Source organism: Mobula hypostoma, chromosome 4, assembly GCF_963921235.1.
Source record: "Mobula hypostoma chromosome 4, sMobHyp1.1, whole genome shotgun sequence".
Lineage (NCBI taxonomy): Eukaryota > Metazoa > Chordata > Chondrichthyes > Myliobatiformes > Myliobatidae > Mobula > Mobula hypostoma.
Genome location: NC_086100.1, coordinates 175,376,864 through 175,404,131, shown reverse-complemented (window position 1 = coordinate 175,404,131; position 27,268 = coordinate 175,376,864). Strand labels below are relative to the sequence as shown.

Genomic DNA, 27,268 nt, shown 5'->3' with positions numbered 1-27,268 from the left:
GGTATCTTATCAAATGCCTTGCTGAAATCCATATACACTACATCTACTGCTCTGCCTTCATCAATGTGTTTAGTCACATCCTCAAAAAATTCAATCAGGCTCGTAAGGCATGACGTGCCTTTGACAAAGCCATGCTGACTATTCCTAATCATATTATGCCTCTCCAAATGTTCATAAATCCTGCCTCTCAGTATCTTCTCCATCAACTTACCAACCACTGAAATAAGACTCACTGGTCTATAATTTCCAGAACTATCTCTAACTCCCTTTCTTGAATAAGGGAACAACAGCTACAACCTCCGGAATCTCTCCCATCCCCATTGATGAGGCAAAGGTCATTGCCAGATGACCGACTTGTGACTGCAAAATTATTACACCTGGAAAACATATATTCACCACAACGTATTACTTTTAGGGTAAATATAGTCTACTTCAAAAATCAAATGAAGTTAGCATTCAAACGTCCTCAAATTAATCAAGAGAAAAAAAGCAGAACTTACCCATTCGCCCATCCTGAGGCGGACTAATTACTGATAATCTAGGTGGACCCATAGACGAATCAGACTGTAACATGGCAAAAAGATCAAAAATACATGTAATACAGAAAAGTAATAAACTGTCCACCCTCAAAAGAATACAACTATCCTTGATAAAAACTACAGTTAAAGCAGGCAAAATGGCTGGGTGAAGTTTAGAGGGAATCTCACTGAACCTATTATTACATACATTCCAGCCCTTCTAGTGCAATAAGTAGGAACGCTACACACTAGTTTTATTTGTATTTAACATACATATTTAATGATATGACCCTCTGTATCTATATGGAAATTGTATGATTGCCTTTACCCACTGTCAAAGAGAAAATTCCAAAACTGGAAGGTAATGTTTACGGTACAGACGGTAATAAATCATTTGTTACTGAGCTCACCTTGTTATAGGTTGTACATACTTTTCCCGATGAACTTGGTCTTCCATCAAGCTCCATTTTGTGAGCCCTGAGTGGGACAAGGTATTTAGCTGTTTTGACTGAATGGTTTGCAAAAAATAAATTGTTCTTATTCTGTCAAGCTTCCAAATTTAAATGTTAATAGTACTTTGTTGTATTTAATAATAAAACATTTTATCAACAATAAAATATTTTAATCAAGGGCATTACTGACAAAATTAATATTTATTCTCCAAATCCAAATACCCTTGAACAAATTAACTTCTCCCCCATATGGATTTAAATGCCAGATCATTAATCCAATTTCTGTACCACCAGTCTGATAACAAACATACCTCTGAATATTTATGCAGTTATGTGTTGGCAAAAACAACTTTAAAGTACAAGCTTCACTTTTCCTTCCAAAGTTATGTAGTTGGATCAATCTGCAGTATTGTATTTCATTTCTGTTGAAGCACACTGGCTGAGAAATTCAGATGAGTATCGCATAATATTCCTATTAGTGTTGTACATGTGAAAATCAATTTTGCCCGGAGTGGAGCATAATTGCTGTGATTTCCAGGTTGAATCGTGCTATGTCACAATTTTAACTAGATATTTCAGATCATGAATCATGTTTCTATCTATATGCTTTTGCTTCACTTTTGAATCTAATGATGTCATTCATAGAGCAACTAGAGAATTAGTTCATCTGACTTAGCCTCAGAGATATATCACATACAGTATACATCAAAACACACAGTGAAATGCCTCGATTGTGTTAACAATTGACACAACCCAAGGATATGCTGGGAGCAGCCCACAAGTATTGCCACACACACCTACAATGTCCAGCAGAACAACACACAGCCAACAAAACAACCACAGCAAAACGAGCCCCTTTTCTCCCTCCCATGCACACAGACAGGCTGCCTCTGGGCCTCCATCCTCCATCCTCCAATCACTGGCTTGCTCTCGTAGACATCAGGCCTCCAACTTTTATTTATTTATTTACAGATACAGCACAGTAACAGACCCTTCTGGCCCATGAGCCCACATCACCCAGTTATAGCCATGTGACCAAATAACCTACTAGTCTGTACTTCTTTGGAGTGTGGGAGGAAACCAGGGCTCCGAGAGGAAACCCATATGGTCACAGCGAGAACGTACACAGCAGGAGTGAGCCCAGTTTACTGGATATGCCAACGGATGGGACTCGACATAGGACCTCAACTTCTGGACCTGCCAACCTCAGGATTCAACCTTCAGGCTTCAAGTTTTGGTATCAACCCCAGAACTTGCAGATCAAGGAACTCTGAACTCCGGATTCACAGTCACCTCTGACCCTGGGACTTTTCAACCTTGGGGGAGGGGGCCAGGTATTATCCCTAGCCCCAGAACTAACAGACTTGCAGACTTCAGGCTTCCTACTATCAGAAACACTGACACAACGGCTTCAAACTTTGGGCTTCAACTTCTGGACTTGGCGGAACCAGTCTTCAACCTTCACTATCAACCCCAGGACTCACCAATCACAGGGCTTTCAACTTCAGGCTTCGAACTCCAGACTTGCATGGACTTCCAAACCCAGTGACTTACTGACCCGGGCACAGTGGTCATTAGCCCTCGTGCCTACTGCCTGTACAAGTTGGCATATCCCTTCACATTGACAAGTCCTGAGACTTGTCAATATGAGGGAACTTGCCGAGCTAGGGCCTCATCAACTGTCATCCACGGGACCTGCCAACTTCAGTCACTGACCACAGAGATCCCTGGTCAACCTGGACCAGGACCACAGCCTTCCATATCCTAACTAACCATATACCTATCCGAACCTCTCTTAAACGTTGAAATCGAGTTTGCATGCACCACTTGTGCTGATAGCTCATTCAACTCATTCACTACCCTCTGAATGGTTTCCCCTCATGTTCCCCTAAAACTTCCCACCTTTCACCCTTAACCCGTGACCTCCAACATAGTTCCACCCAACCTTTGTGGGGGAAAAAAGGTGTAGGTAGGAAGTGATGTAGATCTACTGTTCTGTCATTGTGAAACCTCAGGGTTTGGAGTAGTAGATCTACTGTTCAACTTAAAATACATTATCTATATGGAGTCACTTGACCTTGTCACACATTCCTTCCTCCATCACCTATCAACCTCAACCATCTTCTTAATATTCTCCCAAATCCCCATTCAGTGATCTTTCATTCCCAAGGTCACAAACCAATGTCTCCTCTCATTCACCAGGCCATATTTTGACATGCTCTTCTCTCTTTGCCAATAATTTCCCAGATGTGCCATGCCTCTCAAAAAGAGTATACCTAGACTTTACCTCCTTACTGGATTTTATTACTAGTTTTCTTTAGAAGACAGAGATCATTCAGTAACTTTCACACCCTGATACTCAAGCACGAATGAATTTTCAAGAAACAAGCCCATGAACATATAAATCATTGAGTGACAATAACCTCATGCTAAAAATTTAGCACCGCTCAAGACTCAGGATAGTTTACTGATTGGGCCTTATATGCTTTCCATTGTAGTCTGTACTACAGCAGACTACACAGAATAAAATTAAGTGTATCCCAGGCATGCAACTGTCCAGGTATGGTGGAGATGAAAAGTAAAACGTCAGTGGGCAAGGTGCTAGCAGTAGGACCTGTGAAAGGATCACCTTGACATGGGGATTAGTAAAGATAGTGAGAAAAACAGAGGTATGCCCAGCATTGTGTTCCAAAGCTACCATCTTAACATAACATACCTTTCAGTGGTGGATGGTCTTGACTGTGGAACTGAACAGTACATTGCTGATTTCATGGAAGGTGCTAATGAATAAACAAAATAGTTGCATGTTAACATTTGAAGTTACATTACATATTTTTTAGAACAATGGTGTGCAAAATGTGCACAAAAAATTAATAAACATCATTATTAATAGCATTGCGGCAAGTGAAATTAGTTACAGAAACACAAGTTAAATCATCTTATTAAAGGCCTACTACTCCCTGTCTCTTACCAGAATAAAATAGAAATTATGCCTTTTCTTTTCACAGCAATTGGAAAGGCTATTGATATATCTTGGTTTATTAAAACAGTGGGATGAGGAATAATTATTTAGTATTGCAATTCCTGTTACCTCAATTATATTTTCTTTCATGTACATTTAACTTTAGCTCAATTACAACTGAAACCTATTTAAAAGGTAAAAAGATTCACTTTTTCCAATACCTCCTGCTCGAATTTCAACTCATCCTGAACCCTGTTGATTCCTTCCAGTGTTAAAATAAACAGAAACACATATATCACACTGGCCCTTAGGGAACTACACTGGCTTCCTAGTACACTTTCTTCAGAATCTAAGTTGTTACAAATTAATATGATTTATTTCATATGTTGTATCAACTTTGGCTCATGTTGGTAGTATTCTCAACTCCTATCCCAAGGGGTATGTCTTTAATTTCATCTCTTGCTTGTAAAATATTAACAGAATTCAACCATAACATCCAACAACTTTGATTCTAACAACAAGGATCTCCCTCACCTTTAATATTCTGGAATGGCCAAAAATTTAATTGGACCAGCCAATAAAATATTGTAGCTACAAGGACATTTAAAAATAAAATGAATCTTGCAGTGAATGATTCACCACGTGATATCTTCTTCACCACAGGCAAAGCTCCAATCAGGAATGCAATGGAATACTCTCTATCTGCCTGGATCAGCACAGTCCCAACATTCAACAAGCTTGCCACCATCAAGAACAGAGTAGCTTCCTTTGATTGGCACTTTATCCACCACCCTATACATTCATTCCCTTCACTATCAATGCATAGTGTCATGTGTGCCATCTAAACAAAGGAATACCAATACATTTCGGTCAGGATATTATGTGTATGGAAAGGTAATTAGCATGCATTCTTATACATCTACTATCATGTCCTAATAAGTAGCAGACGTTGTAGGATTGTGAAAGGTGGTTAAAATGTTCCTTTTCAAATTGCTGGAATGCATTCATAGATCATACACAATGATGATGAAATGAGCATTTAAGGTGGTGGACCAGATCAATTAACACACAACTTCATTCTGGATTGAATTAAGATTTGTGAATGTTGTTTGAACTGCATTCTCTAAGGCAAGTGGAAAGCATTCCATCACATTACTGATTTGCCTTGTGGAATGTAAAAAACTGAAGAGACTAGTGAACACTGCTCAACATATCACCAACACATCCTACCCCATTACTGGTAATATCTACAGGAGAAGCTCCCTCAGAAACGCAACATCTATCATCAAAGATCCCCACCATCTTTTCGCAACTACCATTTGGTAGAAGGCCTGAAGTCTCACAGCACTATTTTAAAACAGCTAATTCACTTCAACCATTCAGTTTTAACCGACAAAACCCTAATAACTACAGGTGAGCACACTATGACCACTTCCACTAAATTGGGCTTCCTTTGTTCTAATTGTGCTTTCTTGTACAATTAAGTATAATTTATGTTTAATTTATATTTTGCTTGTGAATGTTTGCTTTTGATGCTGCGCGCCTGTGATGCTGCCTCAGATAAGTTCTTCATAGCACCTGCACATACATGTACTTGTGCATGTGACAATAATCTCAAGCTTTGACTTTGAGGTGGTGAAAGGACACCAGGAGTCAGTAGATGGAGTTACTCTAGACGGAAAAAGACATGATTCTGGCAATTACAGGGTTGATACATTTGGCATCAAGACTGGAAAATGCTTGAGTGAAAAGACGTTAAAGAATACCAGAGGCATTAGGGGAAAATTCAAAACCACTGTGTAACATGCCTCAATCCAGGCCAACATGCAATAAATTATGAAGATTTGTTGGATAACGGGATTTCAGAAATTGTGAAACCTCATTTTCAGTCAAAATCAGATATTACAATTTTTGTAGTAACAGCCCAGGTCTTGGGATCAAAAATATTCATAAATATTCAAAAATATTCCCTGTAAATTCAGACAGGGAACGTTCACCATAAAAAGTGACTAGTATTAAATATATATCATTAAAACACTGATGCCATATAGCTCTCTCCTATGCAATTCAAAAATAAAGTACTTTTTAATACACAGTAGGAACATCTTTACCCTGAATCTGTTTGCACATCTGCTTGACATTCACCAAAGTATAAAGTATTCTGTTTTGCAATACAGATATCCAACATTCTGATACACAGAAAAATTATGTGAAATAATATTAGCAGAGTATTAGTTGCAGACCTAATTACTAAAATTATCTAAGGATGTAATGATTAAGATCCAAAGAGAGCTTGAATTGAAAATACAAAAAAAAGGTCAAACAAAAATGTATCATGATTTTAGATTATTTATCTATAGCAAATAGGGAAGTTAAGAGATTTTCAGATGAAAACAAAAATGCTCAACAAGGTTATCAACTATGCAAGTTATAAGATACCAGTAACTCTCAAAGATAACAGTATAAAATATCCATCAAAGCCAATGGTCTTATGTTATGTTGCGTGATATAAGAAACACAACTCTCATATTACACTCATATGACTAAACACTTTTTTTAAAGTATATGCAGATATAATCCAAGTTTTAAGACTGCAAATGTATCAGTTGGATAAAAGCAAGAATAGTTTATGTGAACCAGGGATATAATTATGAGCTAAGGAAGTCATAAAATAAGTTAATTGAAGATGAGTAAACTTATGAAACAGTCGATTCCAATGCAAAAACATTCTAGTTTAACAAGTAATGGTATATGTGTTTTAGGTCAGGATTGGCAGAGATATGGAATGGAATAACAAAAAGTTTGGAAAGACTGAATGTTTTTCTATTCTCATTTTCACTTATTTTATTTTAAGGTCCAACAGAAATGCTTTTCAAATTTTAAAAACAGCTGCAGAATTCATTTGTTGTTCAAATGATCAGAAAATAATAATTCATACCATATATTCGAAAAAGGTGCTGAAAACCAACTTCCACCCAATGAACCTCCCTCCAGAATGGATTGTTAAAAAACAAATAATTCCATTTCAAATAAGTTACCACTGCTTCTAGGTCAAACAACAATAAGGTTAAAACAAATCGCTGAAGTTAGTAAGGAGGTAGTGATTTTAGCCTGGATTTTGAAAGCTTGATGATTGTCGGAGGAAGGAAAGACTAAAAAAAATATACTTACATTCAATTCAAGTTCACATATACCACCAAACCAAACAACATTCCTCCAAACTAAAGTCGATGTGAGAGCATCCTTCAGGAAGGTGAACTCACGGAAAGCATCCGACCCAGATGGGATACCTGGACAAGTACTAAAACTGGCTGGACTGTTCACTGCTATCTTTAACCTCTCACTGATCAACTGATCAACTGGCTGGACTGTTCACTGCTATCTTTAACCTCTCACTTTGACACTGAGGTACCCACTTCCTTCAAGCAGGTTTCAATCACGTGAGTGCCTAAGAACATGGTAACCTGCCTCAATAACTATTGTTCAGTAACACTTACATTCACTGTGATGAATTGCTTTGAGAGGTTGGTGATGAAAAACATCAACTCCCACCTAAGAAGTGACTTGAATCTACTCCAATTTCCCTACCATCACAACAGGTCAACAGCAGATACCATTTCAATGGTTCTTCACTCAATCCTGAAACAGCTGGACAGTGAAGGTGCATACATCAAAATGCTCTTCATTGACTCCAGCTCAACATTCAATACTATCATCCCCTCAATAGTAATCAATAAGCTTTAAGTTCCAGACCTCAACACCACCTTCTGCAATCGGATCGTCAACTTCCTCACTTGCAGACCCCAGTCAGTTTGGATTGGCAACAACATCTCCTACACAATCTCCCCCAGCACAGGTGCACAAGTCTGTGTGCTTAGCTCCTTGCTCTACTCACTTTATACTTATGATCGTGAGATTGAGCATAGCTCCTATGCCATATTTAAGTATGCCGTAAACACTGTTGTTAGCCAAATCAAAGGTGGTGACGAATAGGGATATAGGAGGGAGACTGACAATCTGGCTGAACGATGCCACAACAACCCCCTCTCACTGAGTATCATCAAGACCAAGATGATTTTTGACTTCAGGAGGAGAAAATCGAAGGTGCATGAGCCAGACCTCACCAGGGGATCAGAGCTGGAAGGGTCAGCAACTTGGTGTCATCATTTCAGAGTACATGTCCTGGATCTAGCATGTAGGTGCCATTATGAAGAAAGCATGGCAGCGCCTCCACTTTGTTAGAGGTTTGCAAAGATTCGGCATATCATCTAAAACTCTGACAAACTTTTACAGATGCGTGGTGGAGAGTATATTGACTGGTAGTATCATGACCTGGTATGGAAACACCAATACCCTTGTAAGGAAAAGCCTACAAAAAGTATTAGATACGGCCCAATCCATCGTGGATAAAGCCTTCCCCACCACTGAGCACATCTGCATGGAGCACTAGCACAGGAAAGTAGCATCTGTTATCAAGAACCCCTTCAATCCAGGCCAAGCTCTCTTCTCGCTGCTTCCATCAGGAAGGTGACACAAGATCCTGAGAACCCACACCACTAGGTTCAAGAACAGTTATTACCCCTCAAACATCAGGCTCTTGAACCAGAGGGGATAACTTCACTCAGCCCATCACTGAACTGTTCCCACTGAATTGGCTCACTTTCAAGGACTCTTCATCTTCCGCTCCTAATTAGTTTATTTTTTTCTGTTTTCTTTCTTTTTGTCTTTGCACAGCTTGTTTTTTTTTTGCACATTTGTTGTTGTCCATCCTGTTGGCTGTGGTCTTTCGTTGATTATATTGTGCTTTTTTTGGAAATGCACTTTGATAATAAATTTACTTTGAACTGTAAATTTTGATCAGCACAGTACTTCTAACACACAACACATAAAGCAATATTACTACAAAAAATAATGAACAATAAAACAATAAAGTTAAGGTCCTAAGAAAAATTACAAAAAAATTATGCAATTGCCCTTGATTTGAACAGTGGAATAAATAAATGGGAGGAAGATTAATATGACGCAATTGCAACTAAAAATATTTTCACGCATTTAGCATTGTGGAACAAATAAAATAGGATGAAAGCAAAAATAATTATACAGTGCTCTTCACATCTTCATTTTATAATGAACTCTACAAGTCATGAGTTTATTACTATGCTGCCGCCACTCTAAGGAGGATAAGAAATGTTGTATCAAGAGTGTCATATTTTGCACGACATATTATAGATTAAAATAGCTTTAGAGATAGCCAAAATAGGACAATGGTCTAGCTTTGGAAGTTTGGTTGCTGGCCAAGCTTTGTAAAACATTTGCAGACGTTTTGGCTCCAACTGAGAAGCCATCAACAGTGTGCAGCTGAAGGTGTTCTCTCCTCAGAATGCCGGCTTATATACTCCTCTGGTGTCCAAACGGATATTGACTAGACGTGGTGATCTGGTTGGCTGGTTCAAAACATTGTGAGGAGCTTAGCAGAAGATTCTGATTGGCTAGCTTCGAGGGAGGTCCATTGGAAATGTTTGCTTCACTGTCCAGATCCTGACAAACTCAGCGATCTACCAAACTTCCAAATAGCCAACCTGAGCTATCAACATTCTGCTGTATTTCAAATGGTCTAGCTTACACAAGCAGAAGCAATGTCTTAGTGCCTTCCTGCTAAAAGAATTGAAGGACACACAAGCAGCAGCTTCTCCAAAGAGTATTAAAATTCTAATTGACAATTAGATTACTTATTAATTTATAGTGGTATTAAAGAGGATACTCACCATATTACTGGTTAGTACTTAATGAAGAACCTTGACAAACAGCAGTCAGCATGCATTTGGAGCATCAAGCTCCTGTCAATCAGTAACAGGAATCACCTGCCACTCATCTCAATTCTTCACCTGCAGCCTATTTAACTCCAACTCTCATCCATAATCCTTGTTCGGGAGGAGGGAAAATGGTGGAGAGAGAGAACATCAAGGAAAGAGCCAAGCTGTTGAGGGAAGTTTTTGGCGAGAGTGGAAGTGAACTAGAGATGGAGGGTGGCGGGAAAGAGGAATGGAATGGAAAGAGGAAGAAAAAGAAGCAGAGGTACGGGATATCAAACTCTGAGGAGTCAGTGGATGATCAAAACAGGACAGCAAAGCAATGGAAAGAAGATGAGATTAAAGCAATTATAAAACTAAGCGAAGACGGGGTGTCTTTCGGTGATTAGAACCCGATTCGTTTGACGAAGATGCTCAACAAAATTATAGGCGAGATTAAAGGAGCAAAGATTTTACAGAATGGATCGCCATTAGTGATTTGTCGGGATAGCGCTCAGCAAGGCAAAGTGATAAGATTAAGCAAAATAGATAGCAAAGAAGTACAATGCTCAATACCCAGCAATAGAAAGTGGACTAATTTTGGGGATACCAACAAAAGTTACTATGGATGAGATTAAACAGAACATAAAAGGAGCAAAAATTATTGAGGCCAAACATTTGAAAGTTACAAGAAACGGGAAAAAGTGTGATAGTTTATCGGTAATGATTAACTTTGATGAAGATAGATTGCCGACTAACGTTTACTTAAGGTATATGTGTTATGTGGTTAGTATATATATACCACCACCTTTAAAATGCTATAAATTTCAGAAATTCGGGCACATTGTGGAGGTCTGCAGAGGAAAACAAAGATGTGGGAGATGCGCTGGAGAACATGAATATGGAAAATGTGAAGCGGGAGCTAGGCTGAAATGCTGCAATTGTGGCGAGGAACACAGCGCAGTTTATCGACGGTTCATTTATAGCAAGAAGGTGGCTGAGATACAACATGTAAAAGTAACTCAAGGAATCAGTTATGCAGAAGCAGTGAAAGAATTCGCTGAATAAAAAGGCTGTCAAGCAAACAAATACAGGGAATAATCAACTGGTGAATTGTGAGGGCTGTAATATGAAAAACAAGGATACACTATTAATGAGTAGAAAGGATTTCGTACTTTTTATGGTGGATGCAATTAATTGTTCAGCACAAACAAGCAAAAGAACTGAAAAAATTAAAATTATAGTCAAGTCTGCAGAAAAGTATCTTGGTATTAAAGGGATTAGGTGGGAAGAAGTCAAAGAAACGCTGAATGGAGGATCCAACAGTTCACAGGCAGGGGAGATGGAATATTAATGGCAGTATATTTATCGCAAATGGTCAAGAATTTAAGAAATATGTTTCAGAACTTAAGGAAAGTCCTCAGATTTTATGGTTGAAGGCCAGGGTAAATGTGCAGAACTCCAAAAACAAATAGAAGTACCCGACAAGAACAACTGAGTTGGAAAAGAGATTGGAAAATGGAAGAAATTATTACAAGGATACAAAAGGAAAAGGAATTTGTTGCAAAGTGAATTATCTACATTCAGATTTTAAAATGAAAACATGGAAGCAAATGAAGAACTCTGAGGTCTCAGTAAACAACTGCAGGCTACAATCCAAGAAAAAGAAAACCTGAAAAAGCAGACAGACTTGGAAAAACAGCAATTTTAAAAGTATAACGTGCGATAATTACCATTCTTTAACAAGACGCTTTTAGTCTTACAAGTGATGTAGATAAAATCAATGTAATCGAGATAATGCAACTACATGAAAACGTGACAAAATTAGGGAAGAATTGCAGTTTGCGGCATTATCTAATGAGCGCATTAAGCAGTCACAAGGAATTGTAACTACAGAGTGATGCTAATAGAGAACTGCACGCTGAACTAGATTGTCTAAAGTAGAGAACTCCAGGACATGGTTGGAACACCACAAGTCTAGCAGGTGGCAGTAATGCACTGAAAAACTGGCTGCCAACCGCCATAAAACAAAAAAGAAAGAAGATAATCCTTGTTCACTCATAGAATCAGTTGCTCCTAGTCTTCAGTTACCTTGCTGCCCATCAGTTTAGTATCTGTTCTTGCTTGTTGTTTTGTCCTTCATGGCATGTTATTTTGAAATTTATTATTGAAGTCACCATTCACCGCTATATCTTCTCTGCTGCTCTGTGCTTGGGTCAGACCTCCTCTACATTTCCTGACAGGATGGGTGAAAGAGCAAGTGTCCCAGCAGAGTTTGCCTGCTGAAAGGAAGTCATCTGTTGACAGGAGCACGCGATCGAGAAGGAGCAAGAAACCATTAACCATCAGCTGGTTACTTTCAAACAACTCCTAGTGCACCTTACAATTTGAGCTCCAGCCATCTCTGTATGTTATGGACTATGCCAAGATTGCTTCTGTCATTTCTCTCGACTGGGCCCCTGCTAACTGGGTCTATCAAAACCCCATTTGCAACAAATACGAGTTTTTAACCACCTGGGAAGTGGAAGGAAGTTGGCAGATCAGATACTTCGCCTGCTTCAAGGCTCACCCTCAGTGCTGAATTAAACTGGATTAAGTGTGGCTGGAATGTAGAAGTACTAGTGGCCCATTACCATCATAGCCTCTCAGACCACTTGGAAAAATGAGCTGAGTACCCATGAGATGTTCATCAACCTAGAAAGCACACCATGACGGCTCTACACACAGTGCTTGAGCATACTTGGAGAAAGGCCATTGTAGATTGGATGTTGTGCAATGACCCAGATCTTATTAGAGAGCTTGATGTAAAGGAAACCTTTGGAGGCAGTGATCATAATATGATTGAATTCATACTGCAATTTGAGAGGGAGAAGCAGAAGTCACATGTATCAGTAACACAAAGAAATAAAGGGCATTACAGAGGTATGAGAGAGAAGTTTGCTCAGGTGGATTGGAGGAGGATACTGGCAGGGATGACAGCAGAGCTGAGATAGTTTAAATTTATGGGAGTAGTTCACAAAGAACAGGATAGATACGTCCCACAGAAGAAGTTGTCAAATGGCAGGAGCAGGCAACCGTGGTTGACAAGGAAAAAGGATTGTATAAAAACCAAGAAAAGAGCATATTAAGGTAGGAAAAGTGAGTGGGAAGTTGGATGATTGAGAGGTATTAAAATCCAACAAAACGCAAATAAAAACCTATAAATAGGGAAAAGATGAAATATGAGGGCAAACCAGCCAATAATATAGAGCAGGATACTAAAAGATTTTCCAGTTACATAAAGAGTAAAAGGGAGGTGAGAGTTGATATTAGGCCAGTGGGAAAATGATGCTGGTGAGGCAGTAATAGGGTCCAAAAAAATAGCAGATGAACTTAATGAGTACTTTGCATCAGACTTCACTATGAAAGACACTAGCAGCATGCCAGAGGTCTGTGAATATCAGAGAGCAGGAGTGAGTGCTGTTGCTATTACAGTGAAAAAGTGCTAAGCAAACTTGAGGGTCTTCAGGTGGATAAGTCACCTGGACCAGATGAACTACATCCCAGAGCCCTGAGAGACGTTGCTGAAGAGGTAACAGATGCATTGGTCATGATCTTTCAAGGATCACTTGATTCTGGCATAGTCCCAGAGGACAGGAATATTACAAATGTCACTCTACTCTTTTAGAAGGGAAGAAAGCAAAAGAAAGATTATTATAGGCCACTTAGCCTAACCTCAGTGGTTAGGAAAGTGTTGGACTCTATTATTAAGGATGAAGTTTCGGGTTACTTGGAGACTAAAGTCAAAGTCACCGTGGTTTCTGTAAAGGGAAATCTTGCTCTGACAAATCTGGTAAATTTTCCTCAAGGAAGTATCAAGCTGGGAGGACAAAGGAGAGGCACTGGATGTCATTTAGTTGGATTTTCAGAAGGCATTTGATAAAGTGCATACATAAGGCTATTAACAAGATAAAATCCTATGGTGTTACAGGAATGATACTGGCATGAATAAAGCAATGGCTAACGGGGAGGCGGCAGCAAGTGGGAATAAATGGGGCCTTTTCTGTTTGGCTGCTAGTGACTAGTAGTGTCCCTAAGGGGTCAGTATTGGGACCACTACTTTTTGCATTGTTTATCAATGATTTAGGTAGTGGAATTGACAACTTTGTGGCAAAGTTTGCGGATGATATGAAGATAGGTGAAAGGGTAGGTAGTTCAGAGGAAGCAATGCTTAGATAAATTGGAAGAATGGACAAAAAAGTGCCGGACAGAATACAGTGTTGGGAAATGTATGACAATGCATTTTGGTAAAAGGAACAATAGTACAGATTATCTATTTGGGGAAAAAATTCAAAAATCAGAGATGCAGAGAGACTTGGGAGTCCTTGTGGTAAAGAAAGCTCCCAAAAGGTTAATTTACAGGTTGAGTCTGTGGTAAAGAAGGCAAATGCAATTTTGACATTTATTTCAAGGGGAATAGAATGTAAAAACAAGGAGATAATGCTGAGGCTTTATAAGACACTAGTCAGGCACACTTGGAGTATTGTCAACAGTTTTGGGTTCCATATCTCAGAAAAGATGTGTTGTCATTGGAGAGAGTCCAGTGGAGGTTCACGATGATGATTCCGAGAATGAAGCAGTTAACATATGAGGAGCTTTTGGCAGCTTAGGGCCTGTACTCACTGGAATTTAGAAGAATGCAGGGAGATCTTATTGAAACCTACCAAATAGATAGATAGATACTTTATTGATCCCGAGGGAAATTGGGTTTCATTACAGCCGCACCAACCAAAAATAGAGCATAAATATAGCAATACAAAAACCACAAACAATCAAACAACAATATGCAAACTATGCCAGATGGAAATAGGTCCAGGACCAGCCTATTGGCTCAGGGTGTCTAACCCTCCACGGGAGGAGATGCAAAGTTCAATGGTCACAGGCAGGAACAACCTCCCGTGATGCCCAGTGTTGTATCTTGGTGGAATATGGCCGGAGTCCAACAGCAAAAAGTTCAATATCCGGTCTACAAACATGTTTCTCGATCATAATATGACCAGTATTGCACTATTCGTTGTTAACCAGAACAGCAAGCCCCCAACTCCTTTACGCTTACCGCTCTCAGTGCACTTCCGGTCAGCCCGAACGGTCTGGAAGCCATCCATGGAAAAGTTTTGATCGGATATGCCCTTGTGCAGCCCCGTTTCAGTAAAACACATAACACTGCACTCCCGAAATGTTCTCTGACTCCTGGCTAGCGCCGTCAACTCGACCATTTTATTACCCACTGAACTCCTCTTCTCCATAAGTCTCTGTTGTCTCGACCCGGTCCTCTTTCCTCGCCTTTGTGATCCCTCTCTGCATCCTCTGTGTGTTTTCCTCCAGATTTCAGCAGGGGTGTCCACCGCTCTGTTCGCTAAACCGGTCGGCATAAGCGCAGTCAGTTGGTCCCTGGAATAAACAATGCGACCATACTGCTGCCCCGCTAATGAGACGTGTCCGAATTTAACTATTTCCAGCTCTAAAAACTGAAATAAAACTCTCTCCACCAGCATGTTAGAGAGGGCGCAGCTTCAGCGTGTTACCATGAAAAAAATACAACAAATAACGTAAGTTAAAAAAGTAAGAAAACTACTCGGAACGGCTGTAACAGGCTGCATGCATGACCGGCGCATGCGCACTGAATATTGAAAGGACTAAATAAGGTAGAAGTGGAGTGGATGTTTCCTATGGTGGGGGTATCCAAAACTAGAGGGCACAGCCTCAAAACTGAGCGTCAACCTTTTAGAACAGAGGTAAGGAGTAATTTTTTTTAGTCAGAGAGTAGTGAATCTATACAATGTTCTGCACAAACTGCAGCGGAGGCAAAGTCCATGGGTATATTTAAAGCAGTAGTTGATAGATTCCTGATTGGTCAGAGCATCAAAGGATATGGCAAGAAGGCAGATATATGGGGTTGAGTGGGATCCAGTATCAGCCATTATAGAATGACAGAATGGACTCGATGGGCTGAATGGCCTAATTCTGCTTCTATATCTTATGGTCTATACATACGGGAGGCTCTGGTGGATTCCAGTGCAGCAGGCAGCTTTCTGGTTTGGACTCCCTACCAAGCCTATCACTCACCCCTTCTACATCACAGCCATTGACAGACGTTCCTTGAGGATCTGGGATGCTTACAGCATGCACATGGCCTATGCACGTGAGCATCAGAGAATACCACGAGTCTATCCAATTCCTCCTTATTGACTCACCCAACGCTCTTCTCACCTTGAGTTACTCCTGGCTCTCCACTCACGAGCCTCACTTCGCCTAGTAATCCAGTTCACTACTGATTCAGGGACTGACCTGCCAGACAACTTGCCTGGAATCCCTGCTAACTTCACCCCGTAAATTTGTTGAGACAGAGGAAACTCCTGACCACACCAAACTCCCAAAGGAATACCATGATTTAGCCAGCGCCTTCAATAAAAAAGGAAGCCAGCATCTTGCAGACTCACAGACCACACAATTGTGCGATCAACCTCTTTCTGAACACCACAACTCCCCAAGATAGTTTGTTCTCCTTCTCCCCTCCGAGACCCAAACCATGAATGACTATATCGTTGAAGTTCTACAGCAGTTCGACAGTTCTACATTCAACCATTCCAGTCCCCAGCCAGTGCCCAATTCTTCTTTGTCAATAAGATGAGGGTCTTCGTCCCTGCACTGACTACCGTGGACTCAACAAAATCACCATTAAGAACTGATACCCTCTCCCCTTGACAGACAGCATATTCAAAATACTCCATGGGGCCGAGATCTTCAACAAACTGATCTACAAATTGAGTACAACCTGATCTGCATCCACCAGGGGGATGAGTGGAAGACAGTGTTCATAACCCCCTCTAGCCACTATGAATACTTGGTGATGTCTTTCCAACCTTCAATAAGATCCTCCAGGACACGCTACACAGGTATGTGTTAGTCTATCTCAAAGACATCCTCATCTTCTCCAAGGGCACCCAAGTCAACATATGTCACATCTCAATAACCAGATGCGCTGCAAGTTAGGAAAATGCCAACTCCACACCCCAGACATTTCTTTCCTGGGTAACATCCAAAGCACTGCCATAGACCCAGAGAAAGTATGCACCGTCACTGAATGGCCCTGACTGCGCTCCCACAAGCAGTTACATTGCTTCTAGGACTTCTCCAAATTTAACTGTCATTTCATCAGCAATACACCCAAATTGCTGCTCCTCTCACCTACCTACCTCACCGATAAAATGGTTTGCTGTTGCAGACTATACTTTTCAGGAGCTCAAGGGATGTCTCACCACTGCCCTCCAAACCCTTCCAGACCTTTAATGGTAGAGGAGGATACATCTGACACGGGTGCTAGAGTCATTTTCTCCCAGGACTAGATGGGAAGACACACCCTTGTGCCCTCTTCTTGTGCAACTTCCATTCTACATAGCATCTTTTTATGGCGAAGCAGTTAGAGAGCTACTTGCCATTAAATAGGCCTTGGAGGAATAGAGACATTAACTGATGGGAAACATCAAGCCCTTCCTGATCTGGACTGACTACCAGAACCTCATCCATTCAGCAGAACCACCAACTCAGCACAAGACAGGCTGGCTGGGCCCTCTTCAAGCAACTCAACTTGTCCATCTCCTACTGACTGGGCTCAAAGAACAGTTAAAGCAGACACCTTGTCACGACAGTTCAACCCAGCTGAAAAGGAGATCAACCTTCAGCTCATCATTCCATCCTTTCAGATCCTCGCACCAATTATCTTGGACCTTGAGAACTAGATCCACCAGGCCCTAAGCACACACCTGACAGCCACATGTACATGCCAGCAGTGGAAGGCACTCTAGTGGGCCTTAAAAGGCATGGACAGAGTGGATGTGGCAAAGTTGTTTCCCATGATGGGGGAGTCTAGTATGAGAGGGCATGACTTCAGGATTGAAGGGCGCCCTTTCAGAACAGAAATGCGAAAAAATTTTTTTAGTCAGAGGGTGGTGAATCTATGGAATTTGTTGCCATGGGCAGCAGTGGAGGCCAAGTCATTGGGTGTCTTTAAGGCAGAGATTGATAGGTATCTGAGTAGCCAGGGCATCAAAGGTTATGGTGAGAAGGCGGGGCAGTAGGACTAAATAGGATAAAATGGATCAGCTCATGATAAAATGGCGGAGCAGACTCGATGGGCCGAATGGCCTACTTCTGCTCCTTTGTCTTATGGTCTTATGGTCTAACTCCTCACACTTCTCCAGCTATGCAGATGCACGACAGACTCTGAATTTTCAGGTGTACATCAGTTCCTTGCTGCCTGCCCTCGATGTGCCGAGCCCAATTCTTCCAACCAATAATCCCCTGGGCTCCTGTAGCCCCTGCTAGTCCCTTGATGCCTATGGTCCCACATCACCACGAATTTCATCACTGGTTTGTCACTTTCTGATGGTAATACAGTGATCAATACAGTGCTGGACCAGTTCTTCAAAGGGCCCACTTCATTGCCCTCCCCAAACTTCCATCAGCCATTGAAAGGGCAGAACAGTTTCTCCAACATGTGGTTTGTCTCCATAGCTTCCCTCAGAGCATTGTGTCCCTTTGGAGCTCACAATTCATCTCCCTCTTCTGGTGTGACTTCTGCTCCCTCCTTAGCACTTCAGTGGGTTTGTCCTCTGGTGATCACCCATAGACCAATGGTCAGTCAGAGAAAGCCAATCAGCAAGTGGAGAAGTTTCTGCGATGCTTTGCAGCCTTTAACCCTTCCATGTGGAAGGATTATGGCTGAACAGTACCACAATCTACACACCTTCTCTGTCAGGATATGTCATCCCTCAAATTGTTTCATGCTTATCAACCCCTATTGTTTCCAGCAGAAGAGCCAATGCTGGTGGTTTGCCAATGCCAGAATGCCCGGAATGGAGCATGGAGGGCCATCCCAGCTGTTAACCATGCTTACTGTTGCCAGGCTAACCGTCATTTGCACCTAGTCAAACAATTCTGGCCTGGGGACTGTGTATGGCTGTCCACACAAGATCTGCCCCTGTGCACCAACTACTGCAAATAGTCACCTTGATTCATTGGTCTCTTTAAGATAACCAATTAAATCAACTCCGTCAATTTCCTTCTCCAGCTGACACCGTTCCTCACAATCACACCTACCTTTAGCCTCAAGCCCATTCTCTACGGTTCATTCAACCCAGCTTGCATTTCTATGAGCTTGCATCTCTAGAACCACGGATCATGGGAGGTGGTCTAGTGTATACAGTTCACCAATTGATGGGTTTATGTTGTTGTGAATGGGATGTGCAGTACGTGTTCGATTAGGGAAGGTATGGCCAGGAGGGACAGTCCTGGGTGCCATCCAGCTTCCTCTTGAATCCATCATTCACTGGAGTTCCACCGGACCCATCCAGATCGCCCTAGCTGTCAGGTACCAGTTGTAGGGGATGGAGGTCGTCCTTTCAGGCCTGGACAGGCAGCCACCTCCCAGTATCTACCCAGCTAAAAGTATACACCTGGCACTTGTTTCAACTCAACGCCTGCTCTCATTCACAATCCTTCTTGCCTTCTTGATAAAAGAGTTAAAGGAGACACAAGAAGCAACTTCCCAAGATCATTGACAATTAGATGACGCATTAATTTACAGTTGTATTAAAGAGGCTACTCATCATATTACTGGTTAGTACTGCAATGAATAACCTTGACAAAGAGCAATAGCCACGTAGTTGGGAGTGTCAGGACTTCACAGGCAGGAAACTCCCAGTCTCCACCTAGCTAACAGGAATAACCTGCCACTTGTTTCAATCCATCACCTGCAGCCTACTTAAACTCAGCTTTCATCCACAATCCTTGTTCATCTATCGAACCACCAGTTGCTCCTAGTCTTCAGTTACCTTGTTGCCTATCTGTGTAGTATCTGTAATCACTTGTTTTGTGGCCACTAGTGACTTGTTGTATTGCAGTTTATTATTAAAGTCATCATTCACTGCTGAATCATCTCTGCTGCTCTGCATTTGGGTCAAGACCCTTTTACAATTTCTGACATGGAGATCATTTCAAATCCAAGTTGCAGCCCTGCTCACCTTTCACCATCCACTTTCTCTAGAAACTGACTAAGTTGCTTTAGCAATACACTGGGAATCTGGACTTCAAAAGTTCCATATTCCTTTCTATAAAGAACTTTTCTTAAAGAGACTGAATGCTGTGTTAGTGCACTTCAGTTGTCACTGATTGCAAGGAGTGCCAGGGACCAATATCATCGCGGGCAGGTTTGGTAGAGCTGTTGGAGAGGGTTTAAACTAATTTGGTGGGTGGGGGGGGGAATGGGAACCAAAGTCATAAGGCTGAATATGGGTAGTTGGTACACAACTAGATGCAGTGTGGTGAGACTAAGGAAGGACAGGCAGATGATAGGGCAAAATTGCAGTCAGTGTAACATGAGTTGAAGGGTAGCATGGGGGCAAATTCGAAAAGTGTGATGAATACAGGACTGCAGGTGTTATATTTGAATGTTTGCAGTATATGGAATAAGGTAGATGATCATGTAGCGCAGTTATAGAGATTGGCAATTATGACGTTGTAAGTAGTGGTTAAAAGAAGATCATAGAAGATCCAAGGATACACATTGATAAAATTATGGAGCAGACTTGATAGGCCAAATGACCTAATTCTGCTCCATGTTTTACGTTATTACGGTGTTATGGGTTTCCCAGTGACTACAAGAAGAGAGAGAGACTCTGATATAATATTACCAGCACTTGTAGGAGTAGTAAATGCCAGATTTTAAGAGAATTACCACGTGCTACAGCTACACAATTGGGTGATTGACAGAAATCATCCATTACCACCTGAGCCAAAAAGAAAGAAGGTAAGTAAAGAAGAAAGACAAGGAGATTCAGATGCAGCATCGAAGGTTACCAGGATTATGAGCTGCCCTTGAGCAGGATTTTCACTTCCAGCAAATCAAAGCCCAATTCTGGCAGCTGCTTTCACCATCAGACTTCAAAGCCATGATGTCCATTACTTTAGTGCATGTTTGAGATGTCTGAGGTGTCCTGCTGAAAGTCAACACCTAAAGTCAAATATTTGATTGGCAGCAATGAAAGCCCCAATCCTGCCATCCAAAAGGTGCAGAAGTTTCCTTTTCCAGGATTCTCCTGCTACTCCATTCAACTATCAGTACAGGCAATAGCTAGCCCTGTGACCTGCCAGAGGACAAGGCAACTAAGACAAGTTCTAAACAATTTTCAATTTAATAAACTTGAGAAAATCTGCAGATGCTGGAAATCCCAAGCAACTTGCTTTCAATTTAACATCCTGGACAGCTACATAAACCTTAACTACAGCATGCTGAAATTTATTGCAAGACATCTGAATTCCAAAAACAAAACTGATGGGTAATTTCTGAAAGCTGCTATAATGCAAGTTAACAAATTTCATGATAATAAAGCTGATTCTGAATGGTAGTGGAAGTTGTAGCAATTAGTATTGTTATTGACCATACTGTTGTGTTCCAAAGAATGCAAATCAAACTGGCTGACCTCTCCATGTTGGACAAGATACTTTCCTAGTTCTGCATCAAAATAAGTACTGAACTGCAAGACAATACCTCCATTTCCTTAGGATAATTCTGACAGACTGCCCATTGGGCTACCATTTGATTTTCAAACTTCATGCTTCTTCAAATTTTAACCTTGTGAGGTCCTCTTTGTCCTGAGTAGAACAAGGCTGACCCTATAGAGTATTTTAGAATGTGCTTGAACAGTCTGGGCTGCCTTGCTAACAAGATAATCCCAAGAGCAGTGGGTCAACGGATGGGGCTCCTGGAATCTGAAGAGAGCCACTTGACAAGCTTCTGCCTGAAGCATGCTTATGTGCATTTGAATATGACCTTTCAGATGATCCTTCTACCTTAGGGGAAGCATGAAATTGCAAACTTTTTTTCTTCAACTTCCATAGCCCCTTGGCATGATATATAAAATCTATGAGTCCCTGATTAACTCATTCCAACCCTGCGTGTGCTTTCAATCCAGCGCATGGATATTCACATGCACACAAACAGGCAGCACTCCTGAACAGAACAACAAGCAAGACAATAAACAGTTTTGCCCAAACTGTAGATTTCCCAAACAAATGAGGGGTGAGAAATTACATACATGGTGCTCAAGGATCCAAATGGGAACCCATACCAGCTTGCGAACATGAAAGTTTATCACTCTTTATAAATACAGAATGTATAACCAACACACCTCTGTATGCAACAAGAGCATAAGAATATTAGAAAAAGACGCATGAGTTTCCCATTCAGCCTCCTGAACTTGCTTTACTATTCAGCAAGTTATGGCTGATCTTTTAGCTCTAACATTATTTTCATTCCCATTTGCCAAATCTAATATGCAGAAATAAATCACTATTTTGAATTAACTCAATGACTGAGCTTCCTATCCTCGAAGGATTTTCTTCCTCATTTATTCTACTACATACTTATATTCTCAAAATATTTCAATAGACCAATCAAACATGGTTTTCCTTTTATAAATCCATACTGGCCTTGCTCATATTATTTTCTAAGTCTCTAGATATCACATTCTTGATCATAGATTCAAGGACTTTCCCTATAAACCATGCCAGACAAAAGCTTAAAGATTCCATATTTATTCTTTCCCTTATTTCTTAAAAAGATCAAGACATAATGTTGCCTTGAAATCATTCCAGAATCTGTATTTAGTGTTTTGAAAGATGCTAACCAGTACAGGTGCTGTCACAATAGCCACCTCCTTCAAAACTCAAGGGTGTAGATCATTAAGTCCTTAGGACCTATCAAGTTTTGGGTTCATTAGCCTTGCTGGAAGATCCCACCCCTTCCCGAATACCTACATATTCCCCAGAGCCTGAATAACTCTTTAGGTAGTCTGCTGTACCAGATGTTTGTCAGAGCTGCAGTAGAGGAATGTCCAACCTTTGTGGGTCAAAGGCTAGCATCCACAACTTTTAGTTCCAATAAAAGTGAGAGAGTTGAAACTGCACTGTTGCCACAGGTCTATGAGAAATATTGGGGAGCTGGCTTTGTTGTGATTTTGTTCTGTTGCCTTCACTCTTCCAGGAGCATCCTGCAGTTATATCCAGGGAATCTCCCCTACTATTGTTATGTTATCTTCTTTGTAATCTCTTCATCATTACAACCTTGCTTACAACAAGAGAAGTAACAAGATGGTGTGGGATACCATCTCTGGATGTGCTGACATGGTGTGCCTTATATTGATGAGCATCCCAATCTTCTGGATAGGAGCTCAATAAGAGAAGCAGCCCACAATTGAAACCCGTACAAGCTTGCCACCGTCTGGATGTGGAATAATTTGCAAGTTAATATCATGTCATACTCAGTTGAGCACCAGTCTCAGCAAATCCTCTTGACCACTGACTGACATAACCAATCTCCACTACTCCATCAGGCACAGCCTAGGGTCACCACTAACCAAATATTGATCTAAAATAGACAATTAATGAGGCTGGGATGTTACGTCAGGTTCTCTCTCTAAATTATTAAAGTAACACGAAGAATGCTTTATTTTCCCCTATAAATACAGCTCCAGAGATAATGAGGAAAACTCTTTGTGCCATGAGTACAGCCACAAAGACAAAGAAGCCTTTTACTTGCCCCTATCAGAATAGAAGAATACTCTCCACCTGCCACAATAAAGCAGATCTGAAGAATACGTGTCTCTTGTCTGCAGCTTATTTGGCGCATTGTAGTTTTTTTCATTGCCTTATCCAATAACAAGTCTTAACTTCCAATACAGCCCAAATCAACACAATGCCTGCAGTGTGTACCATATGGATAGCAGCAGTACAACAAGGCTTCCTCCTACATTAAGGAAAAGGTTTGCTCTATAGGCATCATGGTTGCATAGTGGTTAGCATGATGCTGTCAGAGCTCAGGGTGTCGGAGTTCAGAGCTCAATACAGACGCCGTCTATAACAAGTTTTATACACCCTTCCCGTGAGCGTGTGGGTTTCCTCCAGGTTCTCCAGTTTCCTTTCATATTCCAAAGTAGTACCCATTAGTAGGTTAACTAGTCACTGTAAATTGTCCTGTGGTTAGTTCAGGTGGGTTGCTGGGCAGTGTGGCTTGTTGTACCAGAAGGGCCTATTCTGTGCTGTATAAAATATTGCACCTTGAAAAACAAGGTACTCTAAAGCCTGTAAGTTAAACACCAATTAGACATCACTTTCACTTTGAAACATACTTTCACTTCCCTTACAATAATACCACTCAGCATTCCCTCTCCAACAGCACCACAGGTGATTCAGGAAGGCTTCATCTTACCACATTCAACAGTAACTACTGATGAGTAATAAATACTGACCTCCCAGAAACATATATTTAAAAATTATAAAATGTATTGCAATTTTTATACAGAGCAACTAAGCTAAGTGGTGAAATAAAGAAGAAAAATCCATGCTGAATGAAAAAAGATATGAATAATATAAAATCAAATAAAATGATTAGGACACCAGTGCTGTGATGTAAATATGCAAAGGTCATAAAAGGAAAATCTGAAGAATGTTTTAGGAATTAAAAAGTATTCAAAGTGCATAATAATCCTGTAGCTGATTTTCTTTCTTCATTTACCCATTTTCGAATATTATTTTGTGTCAGTTTATTTTTTTTCTATTTATTTGTTCTTTTATTATCTCAAGGAGAAAGTTGGCAGTAATTCATCCAGTCCTGATGAAGAACCTGGACCCAAAACTTGACTTTTTATTCCTTTCCATAGCTGCTGCCTGACCTGCTTGTTTGTGTGTTATTCATCAAGCATTTCATTTGTTTACTGCTTTGTATTGTCGGGTTTCAGCCTCTAGGCGGTACTACATAGACATACAGCAACAGTACTGCACACTGCCACCTGCAGCTGAAACTGAGAACATTTCTTGGTGCTGATGCGAAGTGCACTACTAAAGAACAGCGAAGATCTCATCAATACGTAAATATATTAAGTACACAAAGTTGATACAGTAACATAACTTTTGTAAAAAGGTGTAACTAAAACACACCATAGCTGGTGGAGTATTTTAAGCTTTTGTAACTACAACAATTCCGAATAACAGTGTAGAACAGAAACAATTTTATACTTCATTCTTTATTGCAGATTATAGATATTGACATAGACTATTTATTAATGCTTTACATTAAAAATTGCCCAAAAATATACAGTGCCTATAAAAAGTATTTTCCCCTCCAGAAGTTTTCATGTTTTATTGTTTTACAACATTGAATCACAGTGCATTTAATTTGGCTCTTTTTGACACTGATCAACAAAAAACAACTATTTTATGTCAAAGTGAAAACAGATCTCTACAAATTGGTCTAAATTTATTATAAATATAAAACACAAAATAATTGATTGCATAAGTATTCACCTCCTTCAAGTCAGTATTCAGTATATGCACCTTTGGCAGTAGTTACAGCCTTGAGTCTCTGTGGATAGGTCTCTATCAGCATTGCACATCTGGACACTGCAATTTTTCTCCATTCTTCTTTACAAAACTGCTGTATCTCTGTCAGATTGCTGAGGATCATGAGTGAAAAGCCTTTTCAAGTTCTACCACAAATTCTCAATTGGAGATTGGACTCTTTTCATGGCCATTTGCAGGACAATAACTTTGTTGTTCTTAAGCCATTCCTGTATAGCTTTGGCTTTATGCTTGGGGTCATTGTCTTGCTGGAAAACAAATCTATTCCTAAGTCGCAGCTCTCTTGCAGACTGTATCAGGTTTTCCTCCAGGATTTTCCTGTATTTTCTTTTATTTTATCCTCTACCTTCACACGCCTTCCAGGGACTGCCGCAGTGAAGTATTCCCACAGCATAATACAGCCACCACCATGCTTCACTGTAGGGATAATGTGTTTTTGATGATGTGTGGTATTTGGCTTATGCCAAAGATAATATATATTCCGATAGCAAAAATCTCAATTTTGGTTTCAACAGACCATAGAACCATCTTCCAGCTGACTTCAAAGTTTCCCACATGCCTTCTGGCAACCCCTAGCCAAGATTTCATGGGAGTTTTTTTTTTCCAACAGTGGCTTTCTCTTTGCCACTCTTCCATAATGCTACAACTGGTGAAGCACCCATACAACAATTGTATACGAAGTATCTCCCATCTCAGCTAACGAAGCTTGCAACTCCTCCAGAGTTGTCATAGGTCTCTTGGTGGCCTCCCTCACTAATCCCCTTTTTGCACGGTCACTCAGTTTTTGAGGACTGCCTGCTGTAGGCAGATTTACAGCTGTGCCATATTCTTTCCACTTCTTGCTGATTGACTTAACTGTACACCAAGGGGTATTCAGTGACTTGGAAATTTCCTTATATTCATCTCCTGACATGCTTTTCAATAACCCAATAACCTTTCCTCGGAGTTCTTGAAGTGTCCTTTTGTCTTCATGGTGTAGTTTTTGCCAGGATACTGATTCAGCAGCAGTTAGGACCTTCCAGATCCAGGTGTATTTTTACTGCAAACAATTGAAACACTTTGACTGCACACGTGATCTCCATTTAACTAATTGTGTGATTCTAAAACCAATTGGCTGCATTAGTAATGATTTGGTGTGTCATATTAAAGGAGGTGAATATGTATGTAATTATTTTGCATTTTATATTTGTAATTAATTTAGATCACTTTGGAGAATCTGTTTTCACTTTGACACCAAAGAGTCCTTTCTGTTGATTAGTGTCAAAAAAAAGGCAAATTAAATCCGCTGTGATTCAATGTTGTAAAACAATAAAACATGAAAACTTCCAAAGGGATGAATACCTTGTATGGGCTCTGTTAAGTCATTGTTATATTTTTAATTGGTTAGTGCAATGACTAAACTATTATGCACATTGGCTCTGGATGAACATAACAATCTAACCATATACATATATGCTCATTTTGAGTTGCGCTCTAATGTTAAGGAAGAACTTACTTGAAACAAATTCCCTTGCTGTGGCTGGGGTAGACAATCGTGGCGTTTGCTGTCTGATACCAGAGAGAAGAGCATCAGTAATACCTACAGTATTTTCATTCACTAATATTGTATTATACAAATCAACATATTCATTTAAATAACCCAGAAGACATTTGTGAAGGTCATAGCAGTAATTTGCATGGTGTTCTCCTGGAAGGGCAACACCCCTTTAAACTTCGTCTGATAAATGGGTTAAGTTATGAATCCATCCCCCACCCCCCACCCCCCAGGGTTTTTACTTGGGAGCTCAACCTACTTAAAGCAGTGAGCCACTCAGAATCAGAATCAGGTTTAATATCACCAGCATATGTTGTGAAATTAGGTAAACTTTGCAAAGGTAGTTCATGATAAATATAGAGGAAAAAAAACTTAATTATAGTAAGTATACATATATGTGTATGAAACAGTTAAATTAAATAATTAGGGCAAATGCAGAATAGGTTAAAAAAGTGAGATAGTGTTCATGAGTTCAATGTCCATTTAGAAATTGGATGGCAGAGGGAACGGAGCTGTTCTTGATCGTTGAGTGTGCGCCTTCAGGATTTTGTACCTCCTTC

The 27,268-nt window shown here is 40.4% G+C and overlaps 1 protein-coding gene across 1 annotated transcript in view; it reads right to left on the bottom strand.

Annotated features, from left to right (window-relative positions):
* LOC134345996 (probable E3 SUMO-protein ligase RNF212) overlaps positions 1-27,268 on the bottom strand; it is an 85,891-nt gene that overhangs the window by 16,579 nt on the left and 42,044 nt on the right. Inside the window, exons 7-10 of the mRNA XM_063047335.1 lie at positions 26,670-26,722; positions 3,687-3,750; positions 950-995; positions 501-564 (exon numbers count right to left, since the gene is read on the bottom strand). Of these exons, the coding sequence (XP_062903405.1) occupies positions 501-564; positions 950-995; positions 3,687-3,750; positions 26,670-26,722 (227 nt within the window). The remainder of the gene's footprint in view (positions 1-500; positions 565-949; positions 996-3,686; positions 3,751-26,669; positions 26,723-27,268) is intronic.